This window comes from Ailuropoda melanoleuca, chromosome 2 (assembly GCF_002007445.2).
Source record: "Ailuropoda melanoleuca isolate Jingjing chromosome 2, ASM200744v2, whole genome shotgun sequence".
NCBI classification, from domain to species: Eukaryota; Metazoa; Chordata; class Mammalia; order Carnivora; family Ursidae; genus Ailuropoda; species Ailuropoda melanoleuca.
In genome coordinates, this window is record NC_048219.1 from 143,115,126 (window position 1) to 143,134,156 (window position 19,031).

General features: G+C 42.2%; 1 protein-coding gene across 2 annotated transcripts in view; it reads right to left on the reverse strand.

Moving 5' to 3' along the window:
* The window catches only part of CHN1 (chimerin 1), a 192,626-nt gene extending 174,772 nt beyond the window's left edge, over window positions 1–17,854 (reverse strand). Inside the window, exons 1-2 of one of the 2 annotated variants that reach the window (XM_011226216.3) lie at window positions 17,652–17,854; window positions 17,337–17,524 (exon numbers count right to left, since the gene is read on the reverse strand). In XM_011226216.3, coding sequence (XP_011224518.1) covers window positions 17,337–17,355 — 19 coding nt within the window. In that variant the 5' untranslated portion in view covers window positions 17,356–17,524; window positions 17,652–17,854. The remainder of the gene's footprint in view (window positions 1–17,336; window positions 17,525–17,651) is intronic. The other variant, XM_034654759.1, reaches the window with a different exon arrangement.
* Between the last annotated feature and the right edge of the window lie 1,177 nt (window positions 17,855–19,031).

The window sequence follows — 19,031 nt, forward strand, 5'->3', positions numbered from 1 at the left end:
TTGTGGGCCTTGGTTTACATTTTTTTCTTTCTGACTTCCTTAATTCTTCCTTTAGGGTTCTTTTTCCTGGTACTCTTTTTTTTGGGGGGGGGGCGCATAATGACATCCAAGCTCACCCTATGGAGCAAAGCTATCTGCTTGAGGACTCTCCCCCAGTTTCCTTGGGGAAAGGTGCTTCACTTCAGTTCCGCTACTGATTGACGATGCAGCAATGCCTGGAGGTCTGTAGAGTACTCATCTTTTTTAAGGTCATTCTGAAAGGCAAAGCTTTGAGAGAGCTTTCTACTTTGCAAAGGGAAACCCAAGCCTACTACTGGTGGGAAGAACTAGGGAGATCTGTGTTATGGTTCCAGTTTTCCTTATGGGAGGGAGGGAAAAGACTAAATACTTGGGGGAGACAGGGGAGAACATTACTTTGGTAAAAGCTAGGTTGATTTAAGATTTCATAGCATTTTTAATTTCTATAGCTTCCCACATCTGTTTTAATAAAATTAGCCTAGAGCATACCATTTTGCTAGTGTTGCTAATGATTTTTTTCTTATTTGAGTTTTATAAATGATTATTTACAACATAACCACCATAATATTTTTAGTTGCCTTGTGCCAATACCACAGATGATATTTCTATAGAGGCTTTCTCAGGGGCTATGAATCTTTTTATAACAAGACACTGGAAAATAAAATGTGAAGCTTATTAAACTTCCTCTCCGCTTTGAGTTCTTTAGAAAAGAGGAAGTATGTAAAGCAATAATAAATACACTGTTAAATATACCAGTTCATGCAAGTTTGGATTTTTTTTGTATTTTTGGTAATTAGGAAAAATGAGATTTTTTGTAATTAGGATAAGTCTGAGACAGATGAAACCTAAGGAAATAGATTTGAAATATAGAACACAAGAATTTAGACTTCATTCATTTCAGTTCATATTACCATTTCTAAGTCTGCCTTAAAATCAGTTTCTAAAAAGCTCTACTTGATGTTATTTATTATTAAAAGCTGCTGCATTTTCTCAATTAAAAAATTTAGCTGAAATTCACCTACTATAAATTCTTAGTCTCTTAATCTAGGAATTGTTACTTAAATGCAGTTTAATTATATTTCCATAAGCCTTGTCTAAATTTTAAAATAAATATGTCAACTTTTAAAAAATGATACCTTGCCTTCTAATTATAGCAGCTGAAAATACACAGTAAGCACCATATTAAAACTGCCTACTTATTTTAAATGTAATTTTACTAGTGAAAAACCTACCTTGGAACATTATTTTGCAAACTAATATTAATATACTTAACATACCTTAATTTTCCTTCTTCCCTTGGTAACAGAAACAGCTTATTATAAGCTTAAAATATTGGATGTTTTCTACTAAGATGTGCATCAACTTTTAATTAAGTCAAAATTGTTTCTAAAAATTATTTTTCTATTTTCAAATGCTTCTGTTTTCCTAACAACAATTATTCTACTTGAAAAACAAGATGAAAGGAAAAGAGTTTTGATTAGAAGAGTGAAATCAGAAGGTGCCTTGAGCTGAATGAGGTCTCACCCCAAAGGAATAAGTCCTGAGACCTGTGTGCCCCATGGGGGGTAAAAGAGAGAGAGCAAGAGCTCCTCTGCCTGGAGAGACCGAGAACAGCAGGGGAGAGGGTGGCACAACAAAGAGGCTTGGGTCCCTCCAGAGAACTGCAGAGCCATCTGTCTGAAAAATTCAGGATGACAGGCCTCTAAGTATTCTGCAAGTCTCTCTACTGTATAGCGATGTCTGTTTCCTTCTTTCTACTACTGTATTATTAATCCTTCTTGTTCCTTTTTCTTGTTCTTTTGAAATAACTTCTCCTTTTAATTTCGACTAAAAGAGTGAACAGACAAGTTGAGAATCATTTTTCATTCAAGGAAAATAACTGAAAGTGTCCAGACAACTTCTAAATGTTGTGATGGATTAAAAAAAAAAAAAAAACCTGAATTATTTTTGCGGCTCTTAAGTTTAACCATATATTTTGCACACATATGTAATGAGCCTCCTGACAACATCCAAACCTAAGAATATTCACAAATGCCATCCAACGACTGAAATAGGCTGTATCCCCAAAAACAACTTAAAGGAGTGGCAAAGTCAATTTCACCAACTTTTTTTCCACAATTAAATAAAATTTTATTAGCAATACGTGAAATGTCCCAGAAACCATCATCTTTCTTTTCGGGTTTCAGCACATTCTGAAAAACAATCACTAGCATAAGCTTTTTAGTCCATCGCTTTGTGCCTTCTATTCAGCACTTTAAAGACACATAACGAGCCATTTTTTAAACAGAGGACTAATATCCAAACGTCCTATGAACCTGGCTAGCCATCAAGGTCTAAAAGGGAGGCTGGAACAAAGAAGGGCATCCCTTCACCACTTCCCTGCTAATAGCCTGAAAAGATCCAAAAGAACAGAGAACAGCTACCAAACCAGAAGTACCCAACATTCCCCTTACATTTAGTCTGATCTGTCCAGAAGGAGGTTTCGGTTTCCAGTTGAGTACTGGACACCCAGCAACATTAAAAGGACCAACCAATGAACCTGGATTAACAGGCCCTGTGCTTGCAGATCGTGTTTAGTGTTCCTTCTCCTCTGCTTTGAAAGTTAGAAGAAGGATGAAGAGATTTTTTTTTTTTTACAGAATATAAAGCAGTATAAATTCAACAAGAATTTCACCAAAAACTTCAAAAAAGTTAAGCTGACAAAAGCAACCAATCCCTGAGTAAATGATATGTCCTGCCCTTGATATGCAGTAATATTGTAGGAATATAAGTGTATTTCTCCCTTTAAAGACTGAGGATAATTAGACAACAAAAACAATATAAGATAGATTCTGACATACGTTTACTACTGCTAACTTGACTAACACACTGTAAAGTTATAGGAAAAATTAATCTACGTTTCCACCCTGGAGATTGTTAAACTACAGAGGTACCGGGCGCCTGGCTGGCTCAGTCAGTAGAACATGTGACTCTTGATCTCCATCTGGGTTGTAAGTTCAAGCCCTATGTTGGGTATAGAGATTACTTAAACTCTTCTAAAAAAATAAAAAACTACAGAAGTACCATGGTTTAAGAACGGTTTTACTCACTCATATATCTTCTGAGCGCCTGCTACCTGTGAAGCCTGCACTAAGCACTGGGGGCACAAAGTTAAGGAAGAATGGATCTTACCTTACAGACACCATCGGCCTAGAAAGATAAAAGGATACATAACTACCGTGAAAGGAACACACTGGCAACTGTCATAGGAGATTTGCAGATAGAATGATGAGGAATTCAGAAGACCAGGGATTCCTGTGGAAGGGGTGGCAGGGGGCGGGGTACCGACCGCAGTCCTGAAGGAAGGGCTGAGCGAGCGCAGGACACGCAGACAAGGGAACAGACATGGAAGCTAGAGCAAAGCGGAATGGGCACGTGTTGGCGGCTGACTGGGTACAGAGGCGAGGGAGGGAGGATGGAAGAAGGAAGGCTAAGGATCTGGTGCTGGGAATGTGCCGTCTGGAGAGCACAAGAAATCCTGCTGGAGATGGGGGGGCGCCGCCAGGGCAGAGCTGGAGGCAGAGACTTAGGAATCATCCACACTGTGCGCACTGTCGAAGCCTCAGGACTGCCTAGTGAGAAATGGAGGCCCATTCCTGAAAAGCAGACATTTCAGGCAGCAAACACAGGAAACCGAGGAACAGTGGGAGGGAAGGAAAGGGGTAGCACGAGAACACAGGGTCTTGAAAGACAAGAGAAAAAAGTTTCAAGAAGAAAGAGGCAGTCAAAAATAGCAAAGAGTGCAGAGAGATCAAATATGAGGACTGAGGGCAAGCCACTCATTACTGGCTACTCACTGAGAAAAGCACTTCTGGCCGAACAGAAGCAGAACACGAGGGGGTAGCTGTGACAGGAGGCTCTCTCTCCTTGGCCAAACCTGAGTCAGGCTCCTCCAAGCCCTCTTCTCGACTAGCCTCAGCCTTCCCCCCCCACCCCGGCCTCACCAGGCCTGCAAAGCCATCTGAGCAGGAAGTCCGCTAAGTCAGTGAGAGAGAATCCTCCTACCTTTGATACCTGATCAAATTCCTCACCCCCCGAACCCTGGTATCTCATCACCTTGGCCTGCCCTCACCAACAATCCTGTTGGGTCAGTTTAGCAAGAATTCCCCCTCCCTTGTCTCCTCACAGTCATCTTCCATCCCCAGACCCCCCTGCAACCTGCTCCTTGGCTATAAATACTCCCCTGTTCGCAGATTCAGGGTTAGGCCCCATCTCTTGACAGCTACCACGATCGTCCTGAGTAAAAAGTCTTCCTTGTTTTTTAAACAAGTGTCAGAATTTTTTTCCTTCAGAGTTGCCCACCTTTCTTTCCACTAGTGCTGAATGACACTCCCAAACGCCGAACTATTGCAATCAAACACTGGCGGTGAGGTGATGGTGTAGACAGGGTTAAGGAGTAAGCAGCCGTGCAGGCAGAGGCCGAGAGGCCGTGGGGCATACGGGATGCTCTCTCCACAACCCCCTGCTAGAGGTGGAGCTCTACTAACTCACTGGTACTTAAGAGGGTCCCCAAGTTGAGGAAAGGCTTTCCCACAGTGACTAGGAAAGCACAGCTGTGACGTAAGGGAGCAGATCCAGGGCAGAGGAGGAACCAAAGGAGACAAGACAGAGAAAAACAAATTCCTATGCTCATTGTTTTCAGTCCTCTTGCGTTATACTTTTTTATAAACCACCTCATTTCTTTCTGGAACAATGAGAGGTGTTAATAAATAACAAATAAAAATCTTCTTTTATCCATTTAAAAATATGAATGTGTGGGGGCGCCTGGGTGGCACAGCAGTTAAGCGTCTGCCTTCAGCTCAGGGCATGATCCCAGCGTTATGGGATCGAGCCCCACGTCAGGCTCCTCCGCTATGAGCCTGCTTCTTCCTCTCCCACTCCCCCTGCCTGCGTTCCCTCTCTCGCTGGCTGTCTCTATCAAATAAATAAATAAAATCTTTAAAAAATTAAAAAATTAAAAAAATTTAAAAAATATGTGTGAACTGTTGTTTGTATCTACTCTTCTAACAAACATATGACAACTAATAGGAATGCTTATGTAGCACCCAGATTTATTATTATGGGAGACAGATTATATGTTTTCATTTTCAGACCTCTAAAAGGTTAAGTTAGCCATTTTCATACTGAATTCCTATTCAATTTGATTATGTTCCCTACCGTGAGGGTAAACCGTGAACAAACCAAGCTAATTTATGTGCAATTCCTTTGTACTATTGAAATGAAAAGGAACAATAGTTTAATGAAGTGGAATTTGTTATCTAATTATGCCAAATAATTTAGAAACATCTGCCGATGGTTAGTAATGCTATAGTTAAACCTCAAAGAATCTGCTCCCAGAGAGATTTCCATTTTATTCAAGCCCCTGTGAGCTTCCACTTGGGAAATCCGTATTAGAGTATGGAACCAAGGGATGACACAATGGCACATTTACCGGATTTTTTTTTAAATTAACAAATGAACAAAGAAATGAACAGTAGAGGGTGTGTATCATAGAGGCCTTAAAATTAACTCCCGAATTTAAGAAATACAGCAGACTACTGTAATATCCAACATTCATTCAAGCATTTATCGAATAGCTGGGCTGCATCAGACACTGGGGCAGTTGTTAAGGATCCAAACAAAAAATCCACAGCTTTCACATTAGGGAACTTCATCTAACCCGGAAGACAAGGGAATACATCTACTAAGCACTATATCACCGCATGAAAACTGGTAGGACAGAGATATGTACAGGGCACAAGAGATGTAGAAAAGGTTTAACTAACTCACAAATGAAGACCACTTAGAAGAAAGACTATTCAAGCTAAGTTTTGTAAGATGTGTAGAGGTGAGTGAGTGCAAAGAAGGGCTTGGGAAATGACTGTGCCAAAGGCACACTAAGTGCAATCCCTTCTGGAAACTTCAAGTAGTTCAGTAAGGCTTAAGCGCAGCCTCTGAGGAGACAGTAAGAGATGAGGCCAGACAGGTAAGCAGGGGTCCTATCCTAAAAGCCTCATATGCAAACTAGAGAATTTGGACTTAATCTTAATGGTGATGGGGACCCACTGGAGGAGTAGGAAAGTAAACTGTTAGACTAACCAAATTCTAAGAGGCAGGTTTAAATTTCCAATTATGGACGCTAACATATTAAGAATAATTCAAAACAATAAAGGAAGAAAAAAGATAAACGAAAGCAAATGTTTAAACTGATTCAAGGTGGGGCACCTGGGTGGCCCAGTTACTTAAGTGTCCAACTCTTGATTTCGGCTTAGGTCATGATCTCAGGGTCATGGATCAAGCCCCGCATCAGGCTCTGCACTTAGCAGGGAGTATGTTTGAGATTCTCACTCTCCCTCTCCCTCTAAAAAATAAATAAATCTTTTTAAAAAATAAATAAATAAACTGATTCAAGGATGTTCACAGGATAAGTATATAGATGAAGTCCATCATTATATACTTACTCTTCTTTCATTCACTTATTCACTCAGTAAACCTGGACTGAGTACCTATGACATACCAACAGTGAGCTTATAGTCCTTGACGTGTATCATTTTAAAGATTTTATCTGTTTATTTGAGAGAGAGAAAGAGCAAGCATGAATGGGGGGCAGAGGCAGAGGAAGAAGCAGGCTCCCCACTGAGCAAGGAGCCTGATGCGGGGCTCAATCCCAGGACCCTGGGATCACGACCTGAACTGAAGGAAGACACTTAACTGACTGAGCCACCCAGGCACCCCAGTCTTTGATATATTTTAAGCACTAAGAGGGCAGGGGCTAGATCTGATCATAGTCTGGATTACCACCCAAAGGAGAAGCATTGCTATCAGTCAGGGTATTTCACATTTCAGAGTACAACAGGAAGTATCAACTGTCCAGCACTATTAGAAGGCTATGTGGTATTCAGCGTATATCCCTGAACTAGGTCTCCCCCAGAGCACTCTCAGACCAAGTCTAAAATGGCATGTGGCACATATTCAGCCACACACATAAACAGAAATATTGCAGAACCTCTTTCTGAAGTGGGTCAACAGACTTAGGAAAGCAACTGCTGGGGCGCCTGGGTGGCTCAGTCGGTTAAGGGTCTGCCTTCCACTCAGGTCATGATCCCAGAGCCCCAGGATCAAGCCCCACATTAGGCTCCCGCTCAGCAGAGAGCCTGCTTCTCCCTCTGCCCCTCACCTGGCTTGCTCTATCTCAAATAAGTAAAATCTTAAAAAAAAAAAAAAAAGGAAAAAAAAAAAAAGAGAAAGAAAACAACTGCTATCTTGGACCTTTGTTAATATCAGGAATAACAATAATATCAGTGACAATATTAGCTACTATGTATCTTCACCACTGTATTAGGAACCTAACACACATGATCTCATTTATTTCTGCACAGATGGAAGAAGGGAATTAATAGCCCCTGTTTATATATAAGGAAAATGAGACTAGAACATACAGCTGACACTTGGCAGAGAAAGGATTAAACATAGTCCTTTTACACCAAAATCCGAGCCCATGGGGTGCCTGGGTGGCGCAGTCCTTAAGCGTCTGCCTTTGGCTCAGGGCGTGATCCCGGCATTCTGGGATCGAGCCCCACATCAGGCTCCTGTGCTAGGAGCCTGCTTCTTCCTCTCCCACTCCCCCTGCTTGTGTTCCCTCTCTCGCTGGCTGTCTCTGTCAAATAAATAAAACAAAATCTTTAAAAAAAAACAAAAACAAACAAACAAAATCCAAGCCCTTTCCTCTACAGCACACACTCTGGAAGCGTCCTCCACAAGCCCCCCATCTCACAGAGTAAAATCTGAGCCTTACCATGGTTTGTCTATAAGGCCCTAAATAATCTGTAACCCCAACACTCCTCCATTCCCCAGGGACCGCTCTGTCTCCTCTCCCACCCTCCCCTGGCTTACTCCGCTCCAGCCATGTTGCCCTTCTTTCTGTTTCTCAAACTTGTCAAGCATATTCCCACCCTCAAGCTTGTTTCCTGAGGCGATGCCCCACTTCACACGACTCATTCCCTCTTGTCATTCAAGTCTCTGCTCAAAATCCACCTTAACTGTAAGGCCTTTCCTGACCACACTGTCGCATAGCTAGCCCCATCTCCTCACCTTGCTTTATACTTCTTCATAGTACTAGCCACCTGGTACCCTATACATTTTTTTAAAAGGTTTATTTATTTTATTTTTTTTTTTTTTTAAAGATTTTATTTATTTATTCGACAGAGATAGAGACAGCCAGCGAGAGAGGGAACACAAGCAGGGGGAGTGGGAGAGGAAGAAGCAGGCTCATAGCAGAGGAGCCTGATGTTGGGCTCGATCCCGTAACACTGGGATCACGCCCTGAGCCGAAGGCAGATGCTTAACCGCTGTGCCACCCAGGCGCCCCGAAAGGTTTATTTATTTTAGAAAGAGAGGAAAAGAGAGAGAGTGCACATGCATGCATGTGCAGGAGGGACGGTCAGAGGGAGATGGAAAGAGAGAATCTCCAGCAGACCCATGCTGAACATGGAGCCTGAGATCACGACCTGAGCTGAAACCAAGAGTCAGATGCTTAACCGACTGAGCCACCCAGGCACCCCACACTATACATTTTTTATTGTCTGTCTCCCTCTACTGCAAACATAGGTTCCTTGAGGACAGGAACTAAGACATACATGGCAATCGCAAAAGAAGACGGCCCATCCCAAGTCTCAGAGCTATCCTCAGAAAAATTAGGAACTAGTACACCTCTTGTTCCTGCTTCCTTCTCTCACTCTGTGTTACCATCCATTCCTGCCCCTAATCCCAAATGCCCTGGCCTTTTACACTGTTCTTATTCTTATAACACCAGCCCCCTTCAGGTCCTTCTTAGTAATGTCTCACACTCTACATAAAAACTGCCACTTTGTTTTCTCTTACAGTGCAGCTCCCTCAGTCAAAATGTTTGCTCTGTCTACTGTAAGATCTTCAGTCCATAAATTAAAATCATTCTCTCTTGCTATATGAAAATATCTATATCTAACATGTTATTCCTCATAGGTAACATGCTAAGAATCCATGCTTTAATTGTACTATAATACTGTTAAATTCATTCACTATGGAAGGTTTCCAGGGGAAATACTTCAGTCAGGCAGATATTTACATATTGCTCAGATGGATACCTACAGGACTCAGGCCCTGATCTCAGGGATGTGAGTTTGAGCCCCACAGTGAGCTCTGTGCTCAGTGCAGTCATCTTGGGTTTCTCTCTCCCTCTCCTTCTGTCCCTCCCCTCCCCACCAGCGTGCACACGCACGAGCTCTCTCTCTCTCTAATAAATAAACAGATCTTTTAAAAAAAGAGATTTGCAGTGTAAAGAAAAGGAAAGCTGTTTTTGAAATGTCAGGAAAATCTATTCATGCAGAGATACGTTTCTTGGACTACATCTTTTCTTCTACTTGTTTTACACCATGAAATAGACATGGTCCAATGAAATCCAAAGGATAAAAAGTCAGAGTGAAAGGGAAAGGACGATCTTCAGTGCAGCTCGAGGAGACACAATGAGGTGGCCCCCTGCCAGGCTGCTACGCAGCAGGCCACACCGGGGGCCTGATTCATCTCCCTTCTCCCACAAATTCAACAGTCTGCATTAATTCTTTCCAAGAAGTGCTTACTTTTCTAAATTTTAAAACAACTATTCAAAACAGGCACGGGCGGTTTTTTTTTATTTTTTTATTTTTTTTTATTTATTCGACAGGGATAGAGACAGCCAGCGAGAGAGGGAGCACAAGCAGGGGGAGTGGGAGAGGAAGAAGCAGGCTCATAGCAGAGGAGCCTGATGTGGGGCTGGATCCCATAACGCCGGGATCACGCCCTGAGCCGAAGGCAGACGCTTAACCGCTGTGCCACTCAGGCGCCCCGTGGCACGGGCGTTTTTAAGCTATCACTTTATTAATTTTGTTTTTTGTTTCTTGGAGAATAAAAGGGAAAAAAAACTTTCTAAAATGTGAAAAGTTCTAAAACGTTCCTTGATATAAAACCATTATTTTAAAAATAGTAATTTCTGTTTTTTACAGTTTAAGTGAAGTCAATCTTTCTTCTATTCAATCTGGTCATCCCCACTCCAAGAGATTTTTAAATTAATAACGGCTTGATTGAGATAGAATTCACACACCATAAAATTCAGCCTTTAACATATACAAAGAAGTGGTTTGTAGTATATTCACAAAGTATTCACTATGGTTTTTAGAAATAAGGAGCCAAGTTAAGAAAGTATATTTACAACTTTATGAGACATTTTTTTCCTAATATCACTTTTCAGTGTAGAATACAGCCACACCATTCTGCTTCTTTGTTTGTTTCTTTCTTTTTTTTTTTTTTTTAGAGAGACTCTTAAGCAAAATCCACGCCCAGCACGGAGTCTGATGCAGGGCTGATCCCACAACCCTGAGATCATGACCTAAGCTGAAATCAAGAGTCGGTCACTTAACAGCTAAGCCACCCAGGCGCCCCTCCCTATTTTGTGTTTTAAGGTTAGTAGGATTATATTAATAAATGAAAATCAAAGCTTATGTGAATCATTTTCTATGTAAGAATGACTTATGAATGATAAGGCCGGGCTCAATGACCTGTCTTGAGTTGGGTTTGCACAGAAAGTTCAGTGACTTCATTTAGTTTATATATCGCAGATAAATAATAAAGTTTTTTTAAAGGTGCTTTTACCAATACTTTATATAAGACAGAGAAAACATCAATTACTCATATCAAAGGATATTATTACTACTAGAGGGACTTTGAGAAAAGCTACACAAACCCCAGCCTGGCAAGGAAATCCCTGTTATGGCTGCTCAAGATGACAGTAAACTGTTACTTCTTAGGTTAATCCAATCTGATGAAAAATGCATAACTTCTACTGTCATTCCTTCAAAACTATTATTATATGACATACAAAGCATGACCAAACAGTATTTTTCTGCCTTTTTCTCTTATGATTGTTTTAGATTAGTCTAAAACATGTATTCTCAATGAAGATAATATTGCCTTCAAGGGAGCAAAAATGAGCTTACAGGGGTCAAAAATTTACACTTTTTGTGCATAAAGCAGATACACATACAGTGTGTAAACAGATAGACAATATACCTCTGTTATTCAAGTTTCATGGAGAAAAACAATTAAGGAAAAATGTCTAGGGGCGCCATGTGGCTCAGTCGGTTAAGCGTCTGACTTTGGCTCAGGTTATGACCTCGGGGTCCTAATACCAAGTCCCTAGGGCCAGCTCTCCACTCAGCAGGGAGTCTGCTTCCTCTCCCCCTCTCCCTCTGTGCCACCCCCACTCATCCTCTCCGTGTGTGTGTATATGTGTGTGTGTGCGTGTGTGTGTCTCACCCTTTCAAATGAATAAATTTCAGAAATCTTTAAAAGAAAAAAAGTCTAAAAGTCTTCTTATGAAGAGTGATTTTTTTTAAAGGTGGACAAGTACAGATAAAAAGAAATTGAAACTCTTATTAACAAATGTATCAAATTTTTATAATTAAACATACCTCTCTATCTTCAAAGATTAGGATGCTAATAGGATTGTTACTTGCAGGGACAGATGTCACTCAAAAGACTGCATCACCAATATTCCTTTTATACTGTACACAGAGGGTAACTATCAGAGTTATAGCAACTATAATTCTTCATCTCTCTTACATAGTACCAAATCTCCACACATTAAAGGAAAAATTTTAAAGCTGAAATATTAAGGGTTTTTTTGGGTTTTTTTGGTAAAGATTTTATTTATTTATTTGACAGAGATAGAGACAACCAGCAAGAGAGGGAACACAAGCAGGGGGAGTGGGAGAGGAAGAAGCAGGCTCATAGCAGAGCAGCCTGATGTGGGGCTCGATCCCATAACGCCGGGATCACGCCCGAGCCGAAGGCAGACGCTTAAGAACTGCGCCACCCAGGCGCCCCTGAAATATTAAGTTTTTGATACCTGTAAGAGAATATGCATACGTATTTAAATAAGGATGGTGATTTTAAGGACAGCTGAAAAGACGAAACATTCTCAGAAAAGTAGCTGGGCTCTCACCACTAGACCACGCCCTGCTTAGGTGAGTCCCTCTCATATTCTGTGATGAGCAACATCTGAAAACTAAAAATGTGAGCAGAGACTGTATTCAAGTGGAGTTTCCTATAAAATTGGCTTTTGGTCAAATAAATCATACTGAAAATGCAGCTGATTTGTCTTTTTTAAAAACAAATTTTAGGGACACCTGGCTGGCTCAGTCGGTAGAGCACACAACTCTTGATCTTGAAGTTGTGAGTTCGAGTCCCTGTTGGGTGTAGAGGTTACTTTAAAAAAGAAAAAGAAAACAACAACAAAACAAATTTTAACGTCAAGACAGTCACAGGAAATCAGAATTTTTCCTAACTGCATCACAAAGAACGCACCATTACCATTTAACTGCTCCAAAGGATCTCTATAAAGATCCCCAAAGGCAGGTGCATCAGGCAGCTAATGAAAAGGTTTCCATGGCAGTACAAGTGTCTACAGAAAGAAGGTTAGAAATTACAGTGAAATCCTAGGTATTAGATCACAGATCAATGGCAGTGATGACAGTGACTGGTAATGAAAGGAAAAAGGAAAAAAAGGGAGAGGGGGTCATGCCAGAGCTAGTTCTACCCAGACAGAGAAGAGAGTTATTCAGGGTTCAGCCAGCCCAGCTGGATTGTAACTGAGTTCCCAGTCTCCACATTTGTCTGAGCTGTAAACCACAGCCCCATTTAGCTGTAAATGACAGACATTTCTTCCAAAGGATAACCTGGCAGGGTGCTTTTTCACCCAGCTCTGTCAAATAGGGTTTTATCTGTGTGGCCAGTCAGGGTGTTTTGTTAGGTACACCAGCTAAAAAGTCCTGTATTAGATGACCGGAGGCTTTCCTTCTAGCCCAGCAATTATTAGAGAACATGTGCTTCTCTGTCAGGGAAGGCCTAACAAATCCTACTGGAAATAAGTAATTAGGTACACACACTATAGTTCTGGAATGTGAGCTCTAAGACAGGGGCCACATCTCTTGCACACTGCTATAGATGTATGTGGAACAGATGAGCAAGGTGAGCGAGCAGAGTATGAATTACATTTGGATAATTTTTAGGATTTGAGGATTTAAACATTATTTGTATTGATGCAGATGACTGAGAGGTGTATTCATCTGCAAGGTGGAGAGAAATGCTGGCAAAGTCCTTCAAAAATGCACATTTTCAGGGGCGCCTGGGTGGCACAGCGGTTAAGCGTCTGCCTTCGCCTTCGGCTCAGGATGTGATCCCGGCGTTATGGGATTGAGCCCCACATCAGGCTCCTCCTCTATGAGCTTGCTTCTTCCTCTCCCACTCCCCCTGCTTGTGTTCCCTCTCTCGCTGGCTGTCTCTATCTCTGCCAAATAAATAAATAAAATCTTAAAAAAAAAAATGCACATTTTCAACTCCCAAATGGGGCTGTAAAATCAAGAAGGGCTGGGGTCTAGTTCTTCTAACACAGTTAAAACAGAAATTTGCATTAAAAATATCATTTAAGCAGCAGAGGTGATTAATAGCGAAGACAAAAGATAAGAGAGTTTTCACTCTTCAGCTTAATTTGACAAGCATTTTGAGTTGTTACATTGTACTTAGGTGAAAAAAAGTTAAAAGTATACCAATGCAAAATAGTATTGGCTAATTATGGAGGCTCTCATTTTTTTAAAATGAAGCTAACTTTCACTAACAACCTATAAAAATAACATTCTTTACAAAACAAAACCTGTATGGAAGCATAAAACATAAAGAAAAACAACAACAACAACAAAAACGTATGGGTGTCTGGGTGGCTCAGTCTGTTGAGCGCCCACCTCTTGATTGTGGCTCTGGTCATGATCTCAGGGGTCATGAGATCGAGCCTGAGTCGGGCTCCGCGCTGTGCACGGAGCCTGCTTAGGATTCTCTCTCTGCTCCTATCTCCCCCTACCCACACTTGTGTGTTCTCTAAATAAAATAAAATAAATTAAAAAAAAAAAATCCTAGACTCTACTGCTGGCTTCTATGCACTGAACTGTGTCCTCCAATAAATTCCTATGTTGAAGTCCTGACTCCCAATGAGATGGTATCTATGGAGATAAGGCCTTTGGGGGGAAATTAGGTTAGATGATATCTTTGGTTCTCATGATGAGATTAATGCCTGTAGAAGAGACCAAAGTCCTTGCTTTCCCTCTCTCCACCAAGGGAGGACACAGCCAGAAGATGAATGTCAGCAATCCAGAAAAAGGGCCCTCATCAGGAAGTGAATCTGCTGGCTCCCTGGTTTTAGAATTCCCAGCCTCCAAAACTTCAGGAAATAGACGTTTGTTGTGTAAGCCACTCAGTTTATGGTATTTCACTACAGGAGTTTAAGCAGACTTAAGACACTAGCCTTACTAACTAACACACCCATGATCTACAAGGTAGGGTCCCGGCAGTGGTTGCGTGGGGAAGACTTTGGTAGAAACTCCATTGAGCTCTGACTTTGATGACAGTTTAGTTAGGTCTGTCCAGTTTCTTGTTCCTATTTTCTGTTAACTACCGTCTCACAGAACTTTATGATCTCATTGCTCCTCTGCTCTCAGTTGGTTATTACGAGGAAATATAAATGGTATGAGGTACTTCTGACTAAGCTAGTTAAAAAGTAGTACAGTTGGGGTGCCTGGCTGGCTCAGTCAGTTAAGTATCTGACTTTTGATTTCAGCTCAAGTCATGATCTCAGGGTCATGAGATGGAGCCCCATGTGGGGCTCCACGCTCAGCAGAGAAACTGCTCGAGATTCTCTCTCCCTTTGCCCCTCCCCCACACCCCCCTCCTGCACATGCACTCTCCCAAATAATAAATAAATAAATAAAGTAGTATAGTTGACTCTCAAAAAACAGATTTGAATTGCATGGGTCTACTTATATGTGGATTTTTCTCGATAAAACCAGTACAGTACTTATAAATGTATTTTCTCCTATGACTTTCTTAACATTTGCTTTTCACTACCTTACTTTATTGTAAGAATACAGCATATAATACATATAACATTAAAAATACGTGGCAATCAACTGTTTATATTATCAGTAAGGCTTCTGATCAATAGCAGACTACTAGTTAGGCTTCTGGGGAGTGAAAAGTTAACACTCAGATTTTGGACTGCATGGGGGATCAGCACCCTTAATCCTCATGTTGTTGGTGGGTCAACTGTTATATCTAAAATAAAATCCATTTCTTCTAACTGTTGGGGACTGCTCTTAATATATACGGAGGCCATTCTGAATTTGGCAAATTTGAGCAATCTCATATTTATCTTTACTACAATGGTTCTCAAACTTGAAGATAACAGAATTACAGGGGAGTCCCTTTAAAATCCCCTTCTCCTAGAAATGCAGATTCTGTGGATCTAGGGGCAAAGGAATCTACCTTTTAAACGGAGAAGCCTGATAAATGGTGTTCAACGACACCTACTGCTTTATCCTTACTGAAAAATAGCCTCTGCACACACGTGTACTTTCCTTTACAACAGGGTAATATTCTTAAACATTGTAACCAAATTGGATTTTATAAATTAAATTCTATTTTCCCACAAGTTGACTTTAAAATTTTAAAGATACTTTATTCACTCTGAGGGGTGGGAGTGGTTTCTTTTATCTTCTTCTAGAGGTCAAATACGTGCCCTTCCTTTCCTCACCTCTATTTCAGTAAAGATTTAATAATTTAGGAATCCAATTAAAAGTACCTTATCCCTTACTCCACTTCTCTCCAATTTATCTATAGCTTATGCATGGAGAATGTCAGTATTCGAAAAGCGGCTGATTCGTAAACCTTACCTTTGAAAACAAACCTGGAAATACATACTCTCTTTAGAAAGGAAAATGAATTCAGTTAAAAAAAAAAAAACTAGTTTAAGGGGAAATTTGTCTGTGGAAATATTACTACCATGTATGAGCTACTACAGTATAAGAGAAATGCTTCTTCAAAAGAAAATACCAACTAAGTCTTCCACTATTTTTAACTTTTGTACAAAAAAAAAATCCACAGTTAAGAAAAAATGCTCTACTAAATGATACAAATTAGACACAATGTATTGAAAAACAATAGTGAGATTTCTATTTCTTTCAGAGAAAGAAGAAACATTTGTTAAAGCACCTATGGAGAACCAACACCAAACAAGAAATGTCCTTTCTGGTACTGTGGGTATTCTGGCAAAGTAAACATACCCCAGACTGCAGACTGGCAAATTGTGTTCTAGGCTGAGTTTTGCCACAAAAGGGCCATGTGACCTTGAAAAATACCCTCCCTGTATCTGAATTTAATTTATAAAATAAGATGATTAAATAAATGTAACTCTTTGATTCTAGCAGATTAATTCACTCTAATTTATATGAAAAAGCACTTGTGGTATGTGATGCCTATAACTTGATCAAATGACGCAATTAAAACGTAGCTGGAAACTTGATATGGTAACTTACTAAGACCGTCCTTGTAGCTATCAGTTTCATATCAGTATATACCATACTACTTTGAACATCTAAATTTTCACATACTGAGTTTTCTTAAAGGGAGGTACATGTGTACCATAGTCGGCTTCGGTAATAGGAAACAATGTATCTTTTCAGCCCTTCTTCCCAACCCATTGTCATTAAAGCCTCCAGGGGGAAAAAAAAACAAAACAAAACACCTTGAAGTCTTAACCACTGAAACAATAATGTTGCAGTAATTACATCACAGAAATAACATTTCTTTCCTAAAATACTCAAAGTTATTCTCCTGAGATCACTTATCTTCAAGGAACCAACTTTCTCTGTGTGCTCTCGTATTTGTTAGAGCAAACATTTTCCATTTTAACAAATATTCAGTTCACTACTTATTCTTGTTTCCAACGAAATAGCAGCGTCTCCAAAAAATCCGCCCCCAAATCCAACAAGACTCAACACATGCATTTGGCAATTCCGGGGAGGCTGGGATGCACAGACATTTTGTTCAAAACAAATAAACTTTCCAGGATCTTTATTTACTGACTTGAGAAACGTAGGTTTGGAAACAACCAGCTAACTTCGCTCCCAAGTTGGCATCTTAAAGAATCCTCCGTTTACAAAACACTCAGGACCTCACAGCCTCCCAGCCCAGAATTGGCCAGGGAGCACACGCCCATCGGCCCTGCCTGGAGAGGAAACAATGGGAAAGGCGCGAGGGAACAAGCCCGGCGCCCCGGACGCCCCGGCTCCCCGGCTCCGGCCCGCGCCCGACACCGTGCGCGGCGTCCCCTCCCCGGGCGTCCCGGGCCCCCGCCCCCGGGGCGCGGCCCACCTGCAGGGGCGCGGGCAAAGGGCTGTACTTACCAAACAGGGTCAGGGCCATTGTAAAGGCGCTCGACAACTGCTCGGCGCCACCCGCCGGTCCACGCGCTCCTCCCAGGCCGGCCACAGATCACCGCATCGGCCGGTAGCGCTCACACCTCGGAGGGAGCCGGGAGTTGGAGGGGCGTGGTGGGGCGCGGGGAGGCTGCAGGCCGGGGCGCAGGGGGCCGCTGCAAGAAAAAGTTATTTATGCGTTATTGTCAGGCGCGCCCACACGGGGGAGACCCGCTAGCCCGAGGCGAGCCCGCACTTGTCGCTGCCATCTGTGCACTACGCGCAGCGCGCGGACGACCGTACCTGCGAAGCGGGAGGCTTGGCCGCGGCGCAATGGCAGGCGGAGAGGCGGCGCCGCAGTGGCGGCGGCAGCGGCGGCGGGGAGAGGAGCAGCCTCGCGGGGCCCCCGGCGGGGCGCGCTCACTCCGCATCCCGCGGCCTCGCAGACGCCATCTTGCGATAGCGTCTCCCACTGGATCTGCCCCTGCGCCTCCTCGTGCCTCCGCCTCGGGCGGCCGAACCCTGTGCGTTCCCATAGCAACGGGCGCGCGCGGGGGCCGGGGGCGCGCGCCCCTCCTGCCCCGTGCCGGGAGGAGCCGCCCCAGCTGCCCGGGAGGCGGCCTCCCCGAGCCCGGCGGGGGCGGGGTTGGTGTTGGTGTGCGTTTTAGCTGAAATCCCTGGGATTTTTCTTGAATGGGATTTGAGGAGGCGCGGAGAGGAGAAAAACTGAGCTGTTACTCGAAAGAGGAGAGTCACAGGAGGATGCTGCATGAATCCAAGTCCCCAAGCAGGGTCATCCGGGGATCTGGTTCGTTTGAGGATAAACCTCCCGCCCGGCGCCCTCGGGGTTAACGGAGAGTCTGGAGCCGGTGACCTGAAGCTACCGGACTCGGGAAGGGAGCCTGGAGTCGAACGGAGACCCTGACTGTTGCCTTCCTTTCTACTTGGACTTGGGAGTCACTGGGAGTACTGACCAGATTGTCGTATCCGAGGAATCAGGAGTCGTTTAAAAAGCAGCAGGGATTACCTGAAATAATTGGATACAGGCCCATGCTTAAACCTAATTCTCTTCCTTTTACTTTACACCTCTTTGATACTGTCTCAGGAAAATCAACGTTTCTCACTGATTGGCACTTCTCCTGTACCACAAAAGATTGTTCCCCTGAGCTTTTTGCATTTATCTGATAATCACTGGCAACATCCTTCTTTCTGTGATGTTCTCTGCTCGCCTCTGTCTTTGCCTTAATTAACGGAAAGCTATATAACGCCTTGAGATTATCAGCCAAAAGATGTTCTTGAAAAGCTCGGTTATGATGTTTTTCTGTCGTTTTCATTTAATGTATTCAAAAATTCGGTATTCTCTAGTTGCTATGTTTGTTCCCTGCGTAAAAAAAAAAAATTTTTTTTAAATCCCCCTTTTCTTCTTTCTCTTAGGGATTGGAAACTGTTGCAACATCTAATCATGTAGATTTTCTCTTTAGTTCCTATGTCTTCCTACGTGCGTCTTTCCTCTTACAGTTCCTCACATTCCCTAATGTCATTTTCTGCTTCTAATTTTCAACTAATTCTTCTTAGAATATTATATAAAGATCTTATACTTAATGTATCTTGAGGATCAAATCATTACAAAAATGAAAAATTACTCGACAAATACAACCATGGTTAATTCATCATCATTTCACA